The following is a 19,839-nucleotide window of genomic DNA, read 5'->3' on the forward strand; positions in this document are numbered from 1 at the left end:
CTGACATGTTCGATCATTTTAGTTCAAAGTTGTCAATCCTATTGCCTGCATTAGTAGTGAATGCTCAGGAAGTTTCATGACAGTCTTTGTAAAAATCTAAGAAACAATAATTAATACCAGTAATACAATGGAAATACCTTAAAACAAGCGGGGAGCATTTCATGGAACCTTTGTTGGAGGCGTCAGTGGCCATCAGATAACAAATGTAGTTCTTTTAGCAATTTTGGACTCACTGAAAATAGTTCTATTCACTTTGCTGTGCAATCCACACTTAGATAAGAGTGGTGGAGCTTGACTACATGAAATGTTTGGTGCGTTCTGCTGAAGGAACTCTGTTGTCAAGGGTGGGCCATAAACTTTTTTTAAAAGTTTGGAATGTTTGGAGCTTTTGTGTTTGATTTCTGTTTAGTAGTTTCAACATTTTGTATTACAGGACCTTTCCCACAAACTGAAACAATAATGTCACACTTACACTAGCGGCAAGATGCAGCGTTCTCTCCTTTCCTACTTCTTTCAATGAATTTAAATTCTTTTTCCCAGGTGGCTGAGAAACTACTTTTTCTTTTCAACATGCTGATTCCCATGATAATCACAAATTTTACATTCAGCAATCCTTCCTGTTACTTGCAAGAGCAAGATTCATGGAGCGATGGGATCAGAAGGAACTCTGTCAGATGGGTGGGGATTGTGAGCAGCAGGACCACCTCACAACATATGAAGTATAGTGCACCAGTGCAGTGTAAAATGAGTGTTATCAGAGGCATTGGTTGAGGTATTGTAAATCCACAAAAACTGTGTGGAACATCACAATGGCTAGCATGTTCACAAGGCAAGCATCAGATTGACAGAGAGATGGTATAGTTGCTTCTAATGCAAACTGCTTACTGGAAAGAAGTTTTAGGGTGTGTTGTGATAGTTGTTAAGCTTCTCGCTGAACATGATTCATATTTAGAGGAAGGGAGGAAGTTACCAACTCTCCTCAGAACAGAAATGATCTAGGTATTCTTCAAGCATCACCAAAATTGACCCAATTCTAAGTGAGCCCATGAAACGCTATGGAAACAAAGGGAAAGGTCACCCATCCGAGCCGTCAAAACCAATCTGTGATGAGTTCATTGGGCTAATGAAACATAAGGTTTTGGAATTCACTGTCCCTGAAGTCAAACAGGTGAAATACTTCTCTGTGGCAGTACACTGAAGTCATGACATCACTCATGTTAATCAGTTATCTGTTATTTTACAGTACTGCTCACGTGGCGCTCATTTGAGCATTTCATTGGGTTTCTACCAATTGAAAGCCACACGGTCAAGTCGCTCCTCCAGACAGTGATGGTTTTTACTGGACACAAACAGTATTGCTATTGTCAGTCAGCCGATAACACAAGTAACATCTGGCATGGGCCGCTGTCAGAAGACAGGAGGATACTGAGCTAGATGGATCCTTGGTCAGACCCAGTATGGCCGTTCTTACAATGTCTGGAAAGTATGATGGTCTTCAAGCTCAGATCAAAAACTAAGCCCACCAGCTGTGTATGTGCCATGCACAGCTTATTTTCTGAACATGGTTGGAACTTGCAGCATTGATTCTTGCTTGGAAGTCATAAACTTTTTAAGTTTTGTTCAGAAACTTTTTTTTAATGCGGCATCACCCAGGCAATGGCAGCTTCTGTGCAACAATGTTGTCATGTGTGAGCAAAGAACTCTTTGCCCTAAAAACCATTTCGAAGACAAGATGGTCCTGTCATGCTGAATCTTGTAAAACAATTGTACTAGACTACGAAGGCATCCAACATTGTTTGAAAGAAACAATACACAATGTCAAGGAAAACGGTAAAACTGGGAGAGGCACAATAGTTGTACAAGGAAATGTGCTAACTGCAGTTATGAGTATCTTATAGACTGTGATACTAGCAAGGTTTGACAACACTAGTCTGTTTCAAAAGCCAGGTCTGGATCTTGTTGGTGTTCATTTGCTGACTTCCTTGCAAAAGTCTGTCACAAGGTTACAGTCTCAATTTTGACAATTTTTGAGACACAAGCAAAAAACTGGGACGTGATAAGTCCTACAGAATACAAATGTACGGTAAAACAAAAATGTCCTGATGTAAAAGTGACATTACAAGACCGAAGGAAATGAGAGGTTGAATGTTTTTTATGTTATCCTCAATAAACTAAGTTCGGAACTAAAAAGAAGTGAATGTTATGCTGAACTATCTGCAAAATTTGGCTTCCTTATTTTTCTTGAACAAGTATGAAGTGAAGAAGAAATGCAAACATGCATTCAGGCATTGCTCAGTACTTACCCGAATGATCTAGAGTCTGGTCCTTTTGTGGAAATGTTTTATTTTTCAGCATTTATAAGATACTGTGACATGCAGGATAAGAGTGCTACTGGGATCAAAATTTTTGCATGATCTGAGTAGCATCTTCCTGAAGATCTTCATTGTGTTGAGACTGTATTTGACTGTAGCCATTGCCAACTGTAAAGCAGAGCAATTGTTCTCTAAGCTTGCCTTAATCCAAAAACATCATCTTTGGCCAACTACAGGAGAAATGAAGCTTAATGCTCTTGCTATCATGCCAATTGAATGGGATTTACTTTGCACACAGTCATCTGAGAACACAATAACTGAATTTGCATCTCTTAAAGCTCACAAGATGTCATTTTAAACTCACAACATTTTCATTTGACTCAATGTTTTATGTTTATCCAGGAAATATATAACCAGTTAATTGTCTTTGATTTTCTTTTTGTGTGTATTCAGTATCATACGTGACTTATTGATAGTACTTTTTTGCTCTCATTAGTACTGGGAGGCCTCCAAAAAACATTAGCCCTGCCCTCCAATCTCGTTAATCCAGCCTGTGTTCCAAAGGGCTCTCTTCTCCCTCTACAGCTTTTGCTGGATCCCATCCAAACACAAACATCTCTATGCCAATGACTCTCAGATCTACCTCTCTCCTTGAGACTGCCTCCTTCTGTCCAAACTAAAATCTGGTCCAGTCTCTCTGACATCTCCTCACAGATGTGCAGCCACCAGCTGAAGCTAAACTTGGCTAAAACTTACCTAATTTTCCCCCCGAATACCCTCTTTCCTACTTCCTTTCTCAATCACTGTGGACAGCGCCACCATCTTGCCTGTTACTAAGGCCTGCAATAGGGTGTCATCTTGAACTCGGATCTCTCTCTAAATCTTCACATCCAGGCTCTCTAAATCTTGCAGATTCCTGCTTCACAACTTCTCTTAAGATACAGCCTTTCCTGTCCATCCACACAGCTAGAACTCATCCAAGTTCTCATCATCTCATATCTTCATTAATGCAACATCCTTCCCTCTGGCCTTGACTAATGTCATCTTGTCCCATTCATACCCACTCTGAATGCTGCTGCGAAGATCAGTGTCTTTGCCCGCCACTTTGACCATGTCCCCCCTCTCTTTGCATCCCTTCATTGACTCCCCCTTTTCTCATGCATCACACACAATCTACTTGTATTCACTTTCAAGGCCTATCCCCACCTACCTCTCATCTCTCATTTGCTATTGAAATGTCAACTCCCACCTCCAATCAGCCCATGACGCCAGTCTCCATTGCCCACTTGTTGCATTTTCAAACAAGCCCTTCAGTGCTTTCTCTTGTGCTGCCCCTCGCACTGGGGAGGAGCTCCCCATAGACAGCCACAAAGCTACCTCATTGTCCTCCTCAAGGTCTACAAACAACTTGATTCCGTTAGGCAGCTGGTGTGCAGAGACCACTGCTGATCATGCTGATCAGGACTGTTGCACTGTCCTTGTCCTCCGCTGTCTGTATCTATCTATTGACTCTTCTCTCATACTTAGATTGTAAACTCTTGGGGGCACACTGTGTCTTTTTGTTCTGTGTCTGTACAGCCCCGAGCACAATGGGATCCTGGTCCATGACGAGGGTTCCTAGGTGCTATGGAACTACAAATAAATCAAACTATTATTCTACTAATAGAGGGAAAGCTGAGAAGAACTCAACAGGTTTGTCTCCGAGGGGTCATCTTTTTTTTTTTTTTCTGTAGCCAGATTTCAACCGTATCACATTTCAAACACACCAGCCATACAGTGGGGCCCAATCCCCAGGTGACAGTGGAATGGGCCAGGTCACCTTTTAGGTCCATGGCCCCGTTTGTAATTTTGATTGGAGGATTCCAATATACTAGTCAATCTCATCTCCAGTGTAAGTACCCAGGGAAATGGCAAGAGATCCACGCAGCCTTATGGTTCTGGGGTTTGGGAGCTCTATTTGTGTTCTACACCTTTCCTTGCTCTTGTCTATTTAGATTGTAAGCTTGTTGGGGCAGGGAGCTCTGTCTTACTCTGTATAGTACCACGCACAACAAGGTCCAATCCCAGGTGGCATCCGAGGCACTAGAGTAACACACATCATAAATAAACTGCTTCCAGAGTTACAGCCCTACGTAAACAACTGCCCTTGCTGCCAAAGCTCAGTACGTATTGCATCCAGGAAGGGCACAGATTTCCTTCTGTTCCTTTTTTTCATTTTAACTAAAGGATATACGGTAACTTTCTGTGTAGCTATCATTTCTGAGGCTAAAGGTTTGCCATGGCATGAGCAGGGGGGGAAATCATAGCTTTGTTATGGCAAAAAAAAAAAAAGAAAGAGTCCTCACACCTCAAGAAACACTTGTAACTGGTGGTGCATTCCAGGTTAATTCACAAGATACTGCGTAGGCCAGGGAAGGTACGGAGCTTTCACACAGTCACGATTATTAACCACGGTAGCATTGGAAGCCTCAACCAAGATCACGGCCCCATTGTGCCAAGTGCTGCACAGACATACAGTGAGACGCAGGCCCCAGGCTGAGTTTTCAGTAGCAAAAAGAAAATAAAAGGGGACCTATAAACTACATATGTGACCGAGTGCCTTGCATAATGGGGCCGTGATCACTAAGGGCTGCCAAAATACAAATAATATATCCTAAGAATATGGCAGGAAGAGCTACTGTTCCTGCAGCATTGAAAAGATCAGAGGGAGTCATGCAGAATGAAAGTTGCAGCAGAACTGCCAGGGATGGTGAAGTTCAGAAAGCCAGGGTCCCAGCCGAAGCTCCACGCTGATCAGAACCTCTCAGCCCTCCAACACCAAGCTGGAAATCCTGTTCAGCCAAGGTCTTGCCGCTTCCAGTCAGGCTGAAAACCCACAAGTGCAGCCTCCCTCGCATGCACTTCCACTTTTGGGCCTCAAAGGAACGTGGCAGGGCAGAGAAAAATGATTGAGAGTGGGACCTGATGGAAAGTTGAGTTTAGGTTTTGGGTGAAGGCTCGGTGGGTTCCTATTGTCACCAAATAAATCTGCCCCACCTCTAACAATCTCCATTTCGATCCACCTTGCACCCCTCCACTGTTTTAGGGAGAGCAAGCTGCTTTTGTGAGTCAGCAATGGAAAACTCCCCCCTTTTTTCTATTGTGTTGGCCCTGGACCTGGAAGTTGCAGCCCTGGATTGTTTTCTGTCTGCAAGCTCAGGGCTCAGGGGAAGAGCTGTAGCAGTTAGAGGAGTTAGATCACTGCCCACCTCCTGCTGGGCTGCTCATTTCTTTTTGAAGAGCTTGCGGAAGGAGCTCCGGAAGCCCCCTTTGGGTTCCTGCCGCGGGTTGTGCTCGCTGAAGGATGTTTGCTCGTTGTCATCCTTCTGGCAGAACCTGGTGTTGTCTTCTGCATGTAGCTCCTAAAATGGAAAAGATGGTTTAACCAGCATTTACAACCTCACCCTTCTCTCTGCAGTGGAGGAAACGGAGGAACCTGACAGCCAGGTCATGTTGAGGAGTCTGGTTTCATAGATTCATAGATTCCAAGGACAGAAAGGACCATTGTGCTCATCTAGTTTTAACTCCTGTATAATACAGGCCATAGAACTTCCCTACATTAAGTCCTGTTTGAACTACAGCATATCTATTAGCAAAGCATCCAATCTGATTTAAAAACTGCCGGTGAGGGAGACTACTACAGCCCTCACGGTTAAAAATCTGAACCTTATTTACACTCTGCACTTGTCTATGTGGGTAGACTGTTCCATCGCTCAGACTTCTGCAGTAGTGATGCCTCTGCACAGCAGTTAATGTGGGGTCTGTAAAGCCAGGAGAACCGAGGAAGAATAATTGAGGGGCAAAAATAACCCTTATACAAAGCGACTGTTTTAAGCCATGTCAGGAAGCTGAACAATGTCCCTGTTACCAACTCCGCCTTTTCATCTGCAGGGATTCAGAATCCCTCCACCAACCACGGGCCAAAGCGGTGCAGGGCTGTGGTACCCCCTACCAGTGGATCCTGCATCGGGCAGGCTCACCGTGTTGGACAGAGGGCGCCTCTGGGGGAGGGCGGATGGTGCCGCTGGCTTGGTCACTCAGTGTATGCGCACCCGCAGGGCACAGTGTGAGGTCACCACTCACTGACACGGGGACTGTACCATAAGTGTGTCAGTCAGGGACTCCTCCCTGAGCCCCAACTGCCCCGAACTTGTCCCCTTTTGCACCAGCTCCTCCCATTGGTGCTGAGGCAATGATGCTGCAGGGCCCCTTCCTCGAAAGGGTGGTCTGCACGGGGAGGTGGTGCTGGAAGGGGGTGAGTTTAAAGTGCTATAGCTACTCCAGAATGAGAGCGGGGAGCTGTTCTGCAATAGCTATCCTAGTCAAGTTCCTCCCATACTCAAGCATTAAGTGCTGATTTCTGCTGATCCCACCCCTTATTGCTAGGCAGGCAGTGACCCCAGAGACCTCCATGACTTTTGATGCCTGCTTAACTAAGCAGTGTGGTCTAGTGGATGAAGCACTGGACTGGCCACCTGGGGTCTATTTCCAGCTCTGCCACTGGCCTGCTGGGTGACCTTGGGCAAGTCAAGTCACCCCCCTGTGCCTCAGTTTCCCTGTCTGTAAAATGGGGACAAGGATCCCACCCTCCTTGGGTGAAGCACTTTTAAGTCTACTGATGAGAAGTGCTAGATAAGAGCTAGGGGTAATTATTAACAACTCTGCACAGGCTGTTCCCCAGGCATTTGGCCCTACCTCAGTCGCTTCTCCATCCTCCTCCCCACCGTTTTCTAATCTTCATTGTCTTTGCTTCTGTGTGATCTCTTCAGTGTTTCCAGGGCTCTCCTTGTTCGCTCCTCCCCATCCCCTTCCGGGCATTCCCCAGCTCTGCACACAGGCCAACAGTGCCCATCCCTGGAGGATCCTCTCAGAGGGGACAGTGCAACCAAATATGTCCTCCGAGGGGGGGGCGATACAAGTGCCCCCCCAGGTCTGAATTTACCTCACCCTGTGCCAGTGAGGGTTAGTGCTGTGTCCTGTTCTAAGCCGTCACTTTTGTATAAGCTTGTACAAAGCCGGGATTACCACAGCGGAGCCCTGTCCGTGTTCAGACACAGGTTAGCACTGCTTCTGGAGACGGAAATCAGGTGCCAGTTGGGCTAGAGCCTGTGGGCCAGATCCTCAGCTGCTGCAATTGGGCTGACTTCAGTGGTGCTGAAAAGGTTTACACCTGCTGAGGATCTGGGCCCACTGGCTTCAGTGGGGCCACATGGATTTATAGCAGCTGTGGATCGGGCCCTACTGGCATTTGTCTTAATTAATGCAGGTGCTCTTGGCTCTGCCTCTTTTGCCCACCACCAGCAGGCCAACAGGGGTCTGAGTCCTCATTTCAAAGGGCTGTGCTCCATTGTTAACCTGTTTCCTCCAGTAAGGTGCTTGCTGCAGGGGGCTGCCCAGCACTGAGAAAAGTCTGGATCGTGGGGTCTCAGTGACAGGTGGGAGAAACAAGTTAGACACACAAGAAGGGCCAAATTTTCAAAAGTGGTCTCTGAACCTGCACCCACAAAATTGCATTCACCAAACCTGCATTTGCCCCCTTGCAGCCTGGTATTTGGGTGCAAATTGTGCCCTTCTGCTTCTCACCACCTGATGTATCTGTGCAGGAGAAGGCTATGCATGTGCAAATTTGGAAGCTATTTTGGAAAATTCTCCCTTAAAAGTTTCTCTGACCCTGCTGCAAAATTTTGCTTTTTTATTTTCGCCTCCTTACTTCCAAAAAGCTCTGTTTGTCCCCCAGCCCTCTCGGTGGGGGGAAGTAGCTCCTTTGGGAGCTTCTAGATGATGCAGAGATCAGGTGAGGTTGCATGCTTCTCTCCTGCTTGTGCTGCAACTGGCTACTGCTGCTGCTTCTGGTGCTGTAGAGTCTAGTGCTCATGCCCTCACTGCTCCTGGGGAACTCCTTCAGGGACCTGCTCAGCTGCTTGCCTTTGCTGTGAAACACCTCCTGTTTGTAAGCACTGCTGCTTTTAGGCAGCGGCTGTGATGAGTGATCTGTCCTGTCTGGTTCCACCGTAAAGCTAACAGGCCTTAAAAAGCAGATATCTAGGCTGGATTCAGAGGAGGCCGGGGAGCAGTTCTCAAAAAGAGCCAGGTTTTGAAAGGTCTCGTCCTCGTAGGGACCTGGCAGGGTGAAGACTTCCCCCCCATAGTCCAACTCTTCATAGTTTGGAGCAAAGCCTCTAGCATCCTGCAGCAGCTCCATTGAGGTCCTGACAGATCTCTCGGCATTTCCCATTGGATCGGCTGGGGGAGTTTCATATTCCATCTCTGGGATCGCTTGCAAGGGGATGGACATGGCCTTTAGCTCCTGCTCAGGGAACTGAGACGAAGCGAGGATATTCTCTGGCCTTTCGTGTTTTCTAGCCTCCACTTCCCAGTCCGATGGCTTCCCAGTCTGGATAGTCTCCATCATGGCAGGCTGGTTCTTCTTCATCTGTGGCATCAAATGCCTTAAAAAGGAAGGAAGCGGGGGGAGGAAATACAGAAAGAACTGTGATGCACATGCATTTGGCAAGCCTGGTTCAGCCACTACCTGAGTCACTCAAGTGCCATTCAATACAGGTGTCGCAAGCATTCTGTATGGTGCAGCAAATGCCAGAAAGCAGCAGGCCTGGACTGGCAGGAGGGAGGAACCAGCTGGTGACTGTATGTGGGTGTCCCAGTGCAACTAGACCCCAGAGTGATGTAAACCCTGCCATGCCTGCAGGAGCCATTCCAGTATCTGTGCAGTAACTTTGTGAGCACAGGCCGCTCATCCACTCGCACTCAGAGCTAAAGAAAGGCGGAGCTGCGGGTGGGTGGAGGATAGCCCCTGTCCCCTCTCCTGAGAGCAGAGGGGGAGGTCCTACTCTTGTTCAATCTCTTGTCACTCTCCCCTAGCTCAGGGGCCATGCCTCACCCTGCCTCTCTCTCTTTCCCTTCCAGGGTTCGGGGAAGACCCTGCCCCTGGTTCCCCCTAGTGTGCTGGAGGGCTGGGCAGAGGCCCCCATGGAGAATTCCAGCTGAATACGTTGGGATTTCCCCTGTGGGTTTCAGGGGTGCGCTCCTCTTGGAGAAGGTGCCTCACAGTCACATCTGGTCAGCATCTCCTGCCAGCATGGAGGCAGGGATGGGAAAAAGTGTGATTCCCAGCTCCGGTGGATGTACATGCGCTAACCCACGGGAGACAGCACCGAAAAATAGCCGTGCGGCCGCGGCGACACAGGCAGTGGCTCAGGCTAGCCACCCAAGTACGTACGGTTTTTCCCATCCCAAGAAAAATTGAGATTTAAAAAGATTTTCCCAGCCCAAAACTGGGACAAAAATTTTTGCAAACGGAAAATCCCCATAAATAAATACATACATATATAAAAGGGGGGTTTGTGTCAATCAAAATATTTGGTTTCAATCATTTCCAAATGTTGTTTCATTTCAATCTGTTTAAAAATGTGTTGATGTTGTTTGGAACCGGAAAGCTGGGGTTTCGCACTGAGAAGATGTTGAAATGATACATCTGGACCATTTCAAAACCAAATGTTGAGTCCAAAAAAAGTGTCAAAACCCGACGAATCAGCATGTTCCAATGGGGAAAAAAAGGTCAGCGGAAAAGGGCTGAAAGTTCAGAAAGGAGTTAGGCTCTTCACTTAGTTTTTAGCTCGTAAAATGAAAGTCCGTGGATGGCAGGAGCCTGACTCCCTGTGAACATTCAGCCCCAAATCCCCAACCACCTGAACTGCAAAGCAGGTGGAAGTGTTCCTTGGCAGACAAAGTGGGCTGTCACTGCAATGCACTGGATCATAGCACTCACTTGCTTTTAAACCACACAGCTAAGCAAATGGCGATGGATTACTGAAATGCCACAAAACTCTCTCATGCCATTTGTGGTTTTGCAACAATGAAAAATGCCTTATTGTGCTTCGGGAAAATCTATCGGAATGAATCCCTAGCAGATTTGGACTGCACAGGCTAGCACGGCAGCCCTGCTCACCCTCTTGGGTCTTAATGAGTGAATCTTTGGCCTCGGAAACCCAGACCAGCTTTCCAAAAAACTGTATTGAAATGAGAGGTGGTGGACATTTTTCATTCAAAAACTGAAAATGTTATATAAAAATCTGAGAAAAACCTTCAAATAAATAAAAAATGGTTCCTTGTCCCAACCTGCGGGATGAAAACCATTTCAGTATTTTTTACACCAAATATTTAATGGATTTTTAAGGTCGAGACAGGACCATTTTGATCATCCAATCTGACCTCCTGTAGAGAACAGGCCAGAGACCCTCAGCCAGTAAACTCTTCCTCATGCCCTTCCTTCTGTTGGAGGTACAGCAGATCTTCTAGGAAGTCCTTGCTATTTTTCAACAAGCACTGATTACAACAGAAAAATGGCGCGCTTCCCCACTGCTTTGCGTGCACCTCCGATAACCACCTCTCCTGACCTAGCCTGCTCTTCCTCAGCTGTAGCATATTTTAATCTTTTTGGATAGTCTGGCAGCCATTATTAGCCAACCAGAGTGCGGGCATTTGCATAATCATGGAGTTATTTTGCTATAACTCCACTTGGATAATGCAAATCTCTTGACTCTGATTGGCTACTACGATCCCTCTGCTCCTACATCAAGAATTTCTAAGCTGTTTTCCAGGAGTCATGTACCTCTCCCTTCCCCAGGTATTCCCCACCACTCAAACCTGCCCCCAGAATGTACTTCCCCCTGAGAATGCATGGAGAGCTTTATTACCCTGCACGGAGGACCCACCCCAGGATGGCCATGCTGCAGCAACATGCTTGGCTATTTCTAGTTGTTGGGGCTGTGTGGGGAGGGAAGTGATACCGGCCTGACAATTGGCTTACGTGGCTGCTGTGCTAGAAGAGGGGGCTGCAGGGAACAGCTGCATCACCTCTTCGGCGTGGATCCCGCTGTCTCGGATGGCTGATGTGCTGGGTGTCTGAGAACCCTCCTGGCTGGCATCGGCACACTGAGAAGCCAGACCTTTGTATAACTTAACGAGGGACGACCTAGGGGAATTGAAATTCATCACCAGTCAACAGAACCAGGCAGAAGAGGAGCAAGAGATCAGTAGAAGCAGCACAGTCCGTTATTTTTTAGGGCACATGGCAAGTTTGCTCATCGCTTCAGTAAGAGCCTCATTTGTGAGAAGGGTGACGTCTTTGTGGTTACAGCCCTCATGTGGGACTGGGGAGATCTAGGGTTGATTCCCAGCTCAGCCACAGACTTCCTGCAGGACATCAAGCAACTTACTTAACCCACTGTGCTTCAGTTCCCCTTCTGCTGGAACAATAATTCTGTCTCGTCTATTGAGACTGTAAGGTCTTCAGGGCCTATTCAAAGCTATTTCAGCAAGCAGTGGCTAAAATCTGCTCAAAGCAAGTCTTAACCTTGATTTGCTGGATGCTTGCAGCTGAATCCAGGTCTGCCCCCTGCTGTCAGCAACAGGTCATTTTTCTAGGGTAGACCAAGAAGTCATTTGTTTAAATTAATGGCTAGTACATTTAGAACACATAAAAGGAACTTCTTTTCTTTCTGTGAACCATCAGGAAGTGGCTGCTCCAAATCTGATCCAAAACTTGACAACAAATGTTGTGATCTCACAGGAGCCAGATCCCCAGCTGGTAGAAATGTTACAGTTTGCCCGCACTGGAGCAGTGGGCCCACGGATACCAACAGAGAATCCGGCCCTTTGCTTCCACCTGCTCCAACATTTCTCCCTGAGAGTCCAGGGCCATGTCTTGTGCCAGACTTACTTCTTCAGCTTTTTCCGTTTCTGTATGAGCAGGTCTTCGTTGCACTGTAATAGCAGGCTGTAGTGCGAGATAAAAACGCGGAAGCGCTGCACACACACCAGGAGCAGGTAGTAATCAGGGTGCTCTTGCTCGGTGTACTTCAGGATGTTCTGGGGTGCAAAGGGAAGCAGACCGTTTGGATGATGTCCTCGCTCTTTTCATGCAAAGGCGCTAGCGTGACTTTGGATTAGTACTAAGGGCACGTCTACACTACAGGATTAAGTCGACCTAAGTTACGCAACTCCATCTATGTGAATAACGTAGCTGGAGTTGACATAGCTTAGGTCGACTTATTGTGGTGTCTCGACCGTGCTGGGTCGACAGGAGAAACTCTCCCGTCGACTTATCTTACACTTCGCATTCCGGTGGAACACCGGAGTCGACGGGAGAGCGATCTGTGGTCAATTTAGCAGGTCTTCACTAGACCTGCTAAATCGATTCTTGGTGGATCGATGGCCACATCAGACCATTTGGACTATGTCCTCGCTCTTTTCATGCAAAGGAGCCAACGTTACTTGGGTTAGTACTAAGAATCAACCAACTGCATGAGGCTCTGAAAATGCATTGTGTGAACTCTTTGAGATGGGGGTTGTAGGCATTTGGACGGTGCCTAAGACAATGGGGCTGGGACCTCTAGGGGCAACCACCATACAAATGAACCAGGCTCCCTGGGCCTTTATATAGCACTGCTGCTGCCTTTCTCCCTTGCGGTCAGAACTGTTTCAGGTAAGCCAGAGCCAGCCTTTCCTTCTGGGATAGGCCCAAGACCCAGTTCTCACACCACCCTGGCTGTGATCGCCCCAGTCTGCACAGTGCTAGCCTGAGGATTTAGAGGAGCGTCAGCAAGATGATCCTTTGCATCCCCAACAAACCAATTTCCTTGCTGCAAGAGCCAGCTGTTTCTGCCGCACTTGTCATTCTTGTTTGTGTGCTGCTAGCCCTGCCCCCTCAGAGTTTGTATGTCCCTGTTACAGAGAAATGGGATGCCAGCAAGGAGAGGGTTACCCATCCCCTCAACAGCGGTCACCAACCTAAACAATGTGTGAGTCTCTTCCTTGGGTAGCCTCTTCTGCCATTCCTTTATCCCCTCCCTGTTTCCTCCCACATCTAGCCCTCAGCAGGCTGCTCCCATCCTGTTTGCATTCTCTCTCCGCTCCTTCCTTCATGGCTCCACTTCCCTCTCACTGATGTTCTCACAGCCACACCCCAGGTTACATTCCCACCCCCCCTTCACAGGTCCTCCCCATCTCTAACACCCCTGTAAAAGCACTGAGTCATAGCCAGAGCGTCGCCACTCCACAGGGACGGATTAGCACTGTTTCCAAATTGGGAAACTCAGCTAGAGGGATCAAGCCATGACCCAGCCATGGCCAAGGTGTGGGCTGATGTCGGAGCTGGGCCTGGACAACAGGAGCCCTTCATGTCCATGCCAGTCCCGCTAGGCCATGCTGCCTCTCACACTAGTAAGCCACCACCTCTGTGGCTAGAGACCATGCTGGCTACTCAGCAAAGGAGCGGACTCCGCTGTACATGGTTGGCTAGTAGTTCCCAGCCGTCCTAGCCCAGTCACTGGAAGCCCACACATCCCTCACAGCTGTGAGAGGATCTGGGGTTTCTCAGAATAGAGGGCATTCCCGGGATGCAAAGGCTGTCCTGACCCTGAGGAAACTGCCAATTATGAGAGAGTCTCACGAGAAATCACTCCGAGAGACCAGTCTCCACTGGCTTCCACTTTCAAGGGCCCAGAGATTTCGCGGGGTGGCTGCAGCTGTGCAAGCCTCAAAGGCCAGCTCTGAGAGAAGTGACATGCAGTGTAAACATTAATACCAATTATCATCATCACAGGCCAATAGGGAGACCCAGGCAATCTTCATGCGTTAGTCCTACCTGTAACTGAATAAGGTATTCAGGGATACGCTGGACTATATGAAAGAACAGCATGTAGAGGTCAGACTTAATTTCTTCTTCCACCTGAATTGGAGAAAGTAGATTTAGCATCACTAGGGCATGTAAGTTCCCAGTGCAGTTTGTATTCACATGATGCTGTACAGTACATACAGCAACTCACAGGGAGTGACAGATGAATGACTATGAGATGAGGTGACAACAGTCCCAATCATGTTATGCTAAGGGCTGGACTGTGAGCCCACTGATTTCTGTGGAACTCCTCAAGGTGCAGGGCACTACTCTGTATGAATAAGGATATCAGCATCTGGCCTTTAGAGACCGCCCCTCTCCCCTGGGAGATACCACAGCACTTACATCCAACTGAGCTACACGAGCCATTAGACGCCTGGCATGAATGGAAAGAGGCTGGCAGCAAGGAGGTCTCAGGAAAGGGTCTTTCTCCAGGGCATGTGGAAAGGTTTATCCATTCTCCTACATTCCCTCCCAGGCAGTGGTCTGGATGGGGTGCAAGGGAGAATCTCCTGGCGGGGGGAGGTTTTTTACAGATATTGATCCAATTGAACTTCTGGATGTAACTTCATTCAAATACATGGTGACATAAGAATGAGACAGCTGCCTTTGGTAACTCGGAACAACCAACTGATCAACAAGCCCATCATCCAAGAAACCAGTGTTTGGTAATGAAATAATTTGGTTAGCGGGATGGAAAAAAGTGGCAGGAAGAGACCCTGGAAAATATTATGTTCCAACAGCTGTGGGAAGTGGGGCAAGGATGGCGGGGTGGGGGTGTCAGTTTGCAAACAGAGAGATTGGATGGTTTGGAGGCACAGACTGGGGTAATCCAGGGACAGGGTCAGGTATTTCACAGAAAATCAAGACTCTCCCGGCATTCTCAGGCAGCCAGTGTATAATTAGCAATGACACAGTTATGCCGAAAGGTGTCAGTGGCTGCCATCAGTAGCTCTTGGGGCTAAAGACAATCGCAGACCTTGATTCCTTGATTTCAGAAGCGTGTCTTGGGGTTCTCTATGCCATGTTTCCTGTGCTCAGGATTAACTGATATCTCTGTACTATTTCAACCACCTGATTCCTTACAGAAATTCCAGGAATACACTAATATTTGATTTGTCAAACTGCTACTTTCCACTGTGGGGGGAGGGTACTGATTGTGTCTTCAATATTGCCACTAATGACTGTGTGTCATGGTGGATGAGTCTCTGAAATAACACGGAAGAAGAGTACCTCCTTCAGAATCACCACGTGGATCAGCGAGACGCATTCCGGCAGGTCCCTCAAGTAAGCAATGTAGTAGTCCAGAAAATTGTTCTGAGGAACAAACCCATAAATGCTCAGTAAGGAATGTTAGTGGTTTGAAATTCTGCAGGGTTAGCCCCAGGCTCACTGTTGGCTCCGAGGTGTACAGAAGGGGGCAGAGGAATGGGGAGGGATAGCACACAGCTTGGTTAAGTTAGGCCATTATCCGTTCATGTACTTGTAACCCAGTCTGAAACAGTCACGACCAAACGATTGTAACATGGTGCCTGTCAAGCTGCAACAGTCAAACCCTGCTACACCAGTGGATGTGTGCAGGGCCTTCACCCAGTTCCTGCAGACTCTTTAGCTAGTCATCCTGTGTTGTGGTGTGGTCAGGATCTGAGCAAAGTCTTGGTGGCAGTGTAGGTAAGACCTAGGGGCCGGCTGACGCTAAACCCGGAGCCACAACGGGTTGGCACCATCCGACCCAGTTACCACAAGGCACCATGTTCACACGGTGGACTTTTTATTTTATTTTTAAATTTTTTTTGCGTGACGTTGCTCTGTTGGCCCCTCCAGAGGAACCACATTGCACTGCCACAGATTTACCAGTGCAAAGGCCCATGAGGGTTTAGGTTTTGCTCAGTCACACAGCAGGTGAGTCCTGGTCCTGTGTCCCTGCACCCAAACTCCCTCCTAGAGCCTGCACCCCCACCTACACCCCCCTCCCGCACCCAAACTCCCTCCCAGAGCCCACACGCCCTCCTGCACCCAACTCCCTGCCAGAGCCTGCACCCCCACCTACACCCCCTCCCGCACCCAAACTCCCTCCCAGAGCCCACACGCCCTCCTGCACCCAACTCCCTGCCAGAGCCTGCACCCCCACCTACACCCCCTCCCGCACCCAAACTCCCTCCCAGAGCCCGCACCCCCTCCTGTACCCCAACCCCCTGCCCTAACCTGTTGAAAGTGAATGAGGGTGGGGGAGAGTGAGGGATGGAGTGAGCGGGGGCGGGGCCTCGGAGAAGGGGGCAAGGCAAGGGCTGAGAGGGGTGGCTTGGGAGTCCCTGGAAATTTTTAAATCAAAATGGGGATCCTCGGGTTGCTAAAGTTTGAGAACCACTGGACTAGATGACCTCTTGAGGTCCCTTCCAGTTCTGCATGTCTATGATTCTATAATGGCTGTACCATTTTTGACTTGAACTGGTATGTAGTACGTGGTATGGTAGGTAGACTTGTTATCCCTAGAGTTCTTTTAAACTTGTTATACAGCCAGACACCTAATTATTTTGGGGGGGAAATCTGCAGTTCTGTTTGATCCAAATCCACCATTATACATCGTTAAACTAAAGCAATTCTGATGCCTTTGTTGGGTGTATTCTGTCATGAGCACTACCATACCTCATCGTTTGTTAACTTCAGGAATATGTCTCCCAGGATTCCTGGACGTGGCCAACTCAGCACCCTCTCTTGCAGTGTGTGAAGTAAGTCTACATGCTGCTGGACCAGGTATCGTAAAGAACTGGGGAAAAAACTAAAGAGGGAAGATAACTGATATTGATGCATGGAGAAGAATATAGAAGTTCATCTAGAAAAAGAAGCAGATTCCTAGGCTTTAGGAACCCACCGATTCTGCTCACATTCATGGGCCAGCCATTTAAAATTTGCTGGGTTTGCTTTATAAGGTATTATTAATCATCGTTATTATGGTAGAGGCTTGGGACCAATGACGCCCCATTGTGCTAGGCGCTGTACAAATACAGAGTTGTAGGCAGTCCTGCACCAAAGAGCTTGGAATCTAGTGTTTTATGGTTCCAGTTCACATGGTTTTGCACTCACTGGGCCAAATTCTCCATTGCCTTGTGTAATCGACTCTGCCCAGCAGGGCATGAACCTACACAGATAAAAGCATAAGCCATTATCATGCTTGAGTTAGAGGACTTGGGCCCCAGTCCTGAAAACACATATAGAAGTAGGATGGGGCTCATAAACCTTGCCTTATTCACTGTGCACTTTACAAGGTGTACCTTATAAGAAGAACTGATCAAAACTTCCATCCTGTGAGAAATTCCAATATTTTGACAACTGTTTTCATCCCAAATCAGGCTGAAAATGCAAAATATTTAAATATTTTGCTGAATGGAAACCTCAAAAAATCTTTCAGTTTAGAAATATCAAAATATTTTGGTTTTGGTTTGTTGAACCAAACTGAATCTGCGTGATGGGAGTTGTAGTTTGGATGCCTCATACCTCCAATCTCTTCTATGGGCTGGGCTTCCTCCTCAGACTGTCTCCCAGAATGCACCTATGTCAAGGGACTCTCACAATACATCTCAGGAATTTAACTGGAGAAGAGACTGTGGTGCATTGTGGGAGATGTAGTCTGGTTCGGGAGCCCATAGAGGAGAGTGGGGTCATGAGGTACCTGAACTACAACTCCTATGAGTCACTGTGGCAGCTCAGGGGGACACAGATTAGTTTTAAAATGACCTGAAACTAAACATTTCCATTTAATTCAACAAACTGAAATATTTAGATTCAGGATGATCTGACCCAAAACAAAATATTGTATATAATTTGATTTACCTGACAGAACACTGAAAAATTTCAGCAAAATCTAAATTTTCCCATGGAAAATTTCAATTGTGCAGAAACAGTATTTGTCATCAAAAATTGTTTTGATGGAAAATTACCAACTAGCTCCAAAGGCTGAGTGGGGAGAGAGAAGATATGATATATTGTATTTTATGATAAAAAGCATGTGATCATCTCATTAAAGGTTATAATGCAGTATGTACATGGAAACCATGCCAAGCTTATCATGATATTATTAATATACAGCGAGGACATGGGCAGAGATAGTTTTGAAGCATGTGGCCATAGGACTATGCAGAGATCCTGAAAGGAGGAAAAGGTAAAAGAAGAACCAGAAACATGGGGAGGAAACAGACATGAGACACAGGAGGTGGAAAGAAGAATGACAAGAGACAGACTGGGGAAATGCCCTTTACCCATGTATGATACTGAATAATGTATTTTATATTCAACTATAATGGGACAGCAGTAACTGGATCCATAGTTAATGTGAAAGCCAGCCAACTTCCAGTGGCGGAGGGAGAGGTATGGACTGAGAGTCTGAGATTGGGGGGCTTTGTTCTCAGGTCTCAAATAGTGGGTGCAGGGGGAGACAGGAGGGAGGACAGCAGGATGGGCAGAGAGGGAAGATTAAATGAGGTGAGTCAAAGGGCATGGAGAAGGGACTAGAGAAGGCAAGAAATGTTTGGAAATAAGGCATAATTTTTTAACAGGGAAGGTAATTAATGCTTGGAACAATTTACCAACAGTCATGCTGGATTCTCCATCACTGACCATTTTCATATCAAGATGGGATGTTTTTCTAAAAGATCTGCTCAAGGGATTATTTTGGGGAAGTTCTATGGCCTGTGTTATACAGGAGGTCAGACTAGATGATCACAGTTGTCCCTTCTGGCCTTGGAATCTATGAATTGATGAAAGCAGAGAGACAGGAAAAGGCAGAATCTTTTACCCAGGTTAAAAATTTTAAATACCTAAAGCTTTCTGGCTATAAAAAATATTAGGCACTTAAAGGTTTCAAAGTGGCTAAGAGAAAGTTCCCAAAAAATTTTTTGGGGAAAAAACTCTGAATGTTGAAAAGGCCCTTTTATAAAAGTCAGTGTGACGGTTACAATACCTTCTCTCTTTGGTGTTCCTCTTCACGTCTGAGCCTTGCAACGTGGCTTTGATCTTCAGGATCAGGGACAGGTTGATGACATATTTCCTCTCGGATTCGAGCAGCTCCAAAGCAATGCTCTGCCTTTTGGCTTCAACAAAAAGTTTGATTTAAAAGAACATGTTAAAAGCTGCACACTTGTGTTTGACTGTAGAGTTGAAAGGGAAAGACTGAAGGAGCTTCCTCTTTTCATGTAATTTTCCTCACAAATATCAACTGCTAGCCCTGATCCTGCAAAGTGCTCCACCCAGGATCAGTACCACAGTCTATTTACAAAGGAAGACTGAAAACAAGTGTGTGTCTCCCCTTGAACGCCAGAGTTTCTGAAAGATCAGGTTTTTTAGAAATCATAAACAGAAAATTCACATCAAATTTGTTACTAAATTGCTGCATCTCTAGTAATTATACTACCCTTTACATCAAATACACTGTGCCAATGAGAACAGTCAGGGCCAGATCCTTCGCCTGTTTGCACCACTTAGAGCTGCACTAGCAGAGAAGTTGGGATTTCCTTTGGTGCGGAGGAACCCACAGTTGACTCAGAACTGTCTATGCCACCTCTATCTCTAAGAGGCTTCTACATCATAAGCTAAAGCAGCCCTGAGGCCACTCTGACATATCACAGGGGCTGAATTAGCCCCTGGCTTCCCCAAGGAATGCAGTTATTCCCTGGACTTGCCTTGTGACTGCCACTCAAAACAATTCACCAATGAGGAGAGTCCAGCCCAAAAGTGAGTATAATGAGTATACTGGCTCTTTAAGACTGATGTGGGAAGTCTCTAGCATATTCACTGGAT

At 46.9% G+C, this 19,839-nt stretch overlaps 1 protein-coding gene across 1 annotated transcript in view; it reads right to left on the reverse strand.

The window, feature by feature from the left end:
- Positions 1 to 5,575: 5,575 nt before the first annotated feature.
- ARHGEF33 (Rho guanine nucleotide exchange factor 33) overlaps positions 5,576 to 19,839 on the reverse strand; it is a gene marked incomplete at both ends in the record, with an annotated part of 37,930 nt that continues 23,666 nt past the window's right edge. The window contains 8 exons of the mRNA XM_084623839.1: positions 5,576 to 5,713; positions 8,062 to 8,800; positions 11,179 to 11,343; positions 12,091 to 12,239; positions 14,017 to 14,100; positions 15,280 to 15,363; positions 16,693 to 16,825; positions 19,004 to 19,133. Of these exons, the coding sequence (XP_084479965.1) occupies positions 5,576 to 5,713; positions 8,062 to 8,800; positions 11,179 to 11,343; positions 12,091 to 12,239; positions 14,017 to 14,100; positions 15,280 to 15,363; positions 16,693 to 16,825; positions 19,004 to 19,133 (1,622 nt within the window). The remainder of the gene's footprint in view (positions 5,714 to 8,061; positions 8,801 to 11,178; positions 11,344 to 12,090; positions 12,240 to 14,016; positions 14,101 to 15,279; positions 15,364 to 16,692; positions 16,826 to 19,003; positions 19,134 to 19,839) is intronic.

This window comes from Lepidochelys olivacea (genome assembly GCF_965140295.1).
Source record: "Lepidochelys olivacea isolate rLepOli2 genome assembly, chromosome: 3".
In the NCBI taxonomy this organism is placed as follows: domain Eukaryota; kingdom Metazoa; phylum Chordata; order Testudines; family Cheloniidae; genus Lepidochelys; species Lepidochelys olivacea.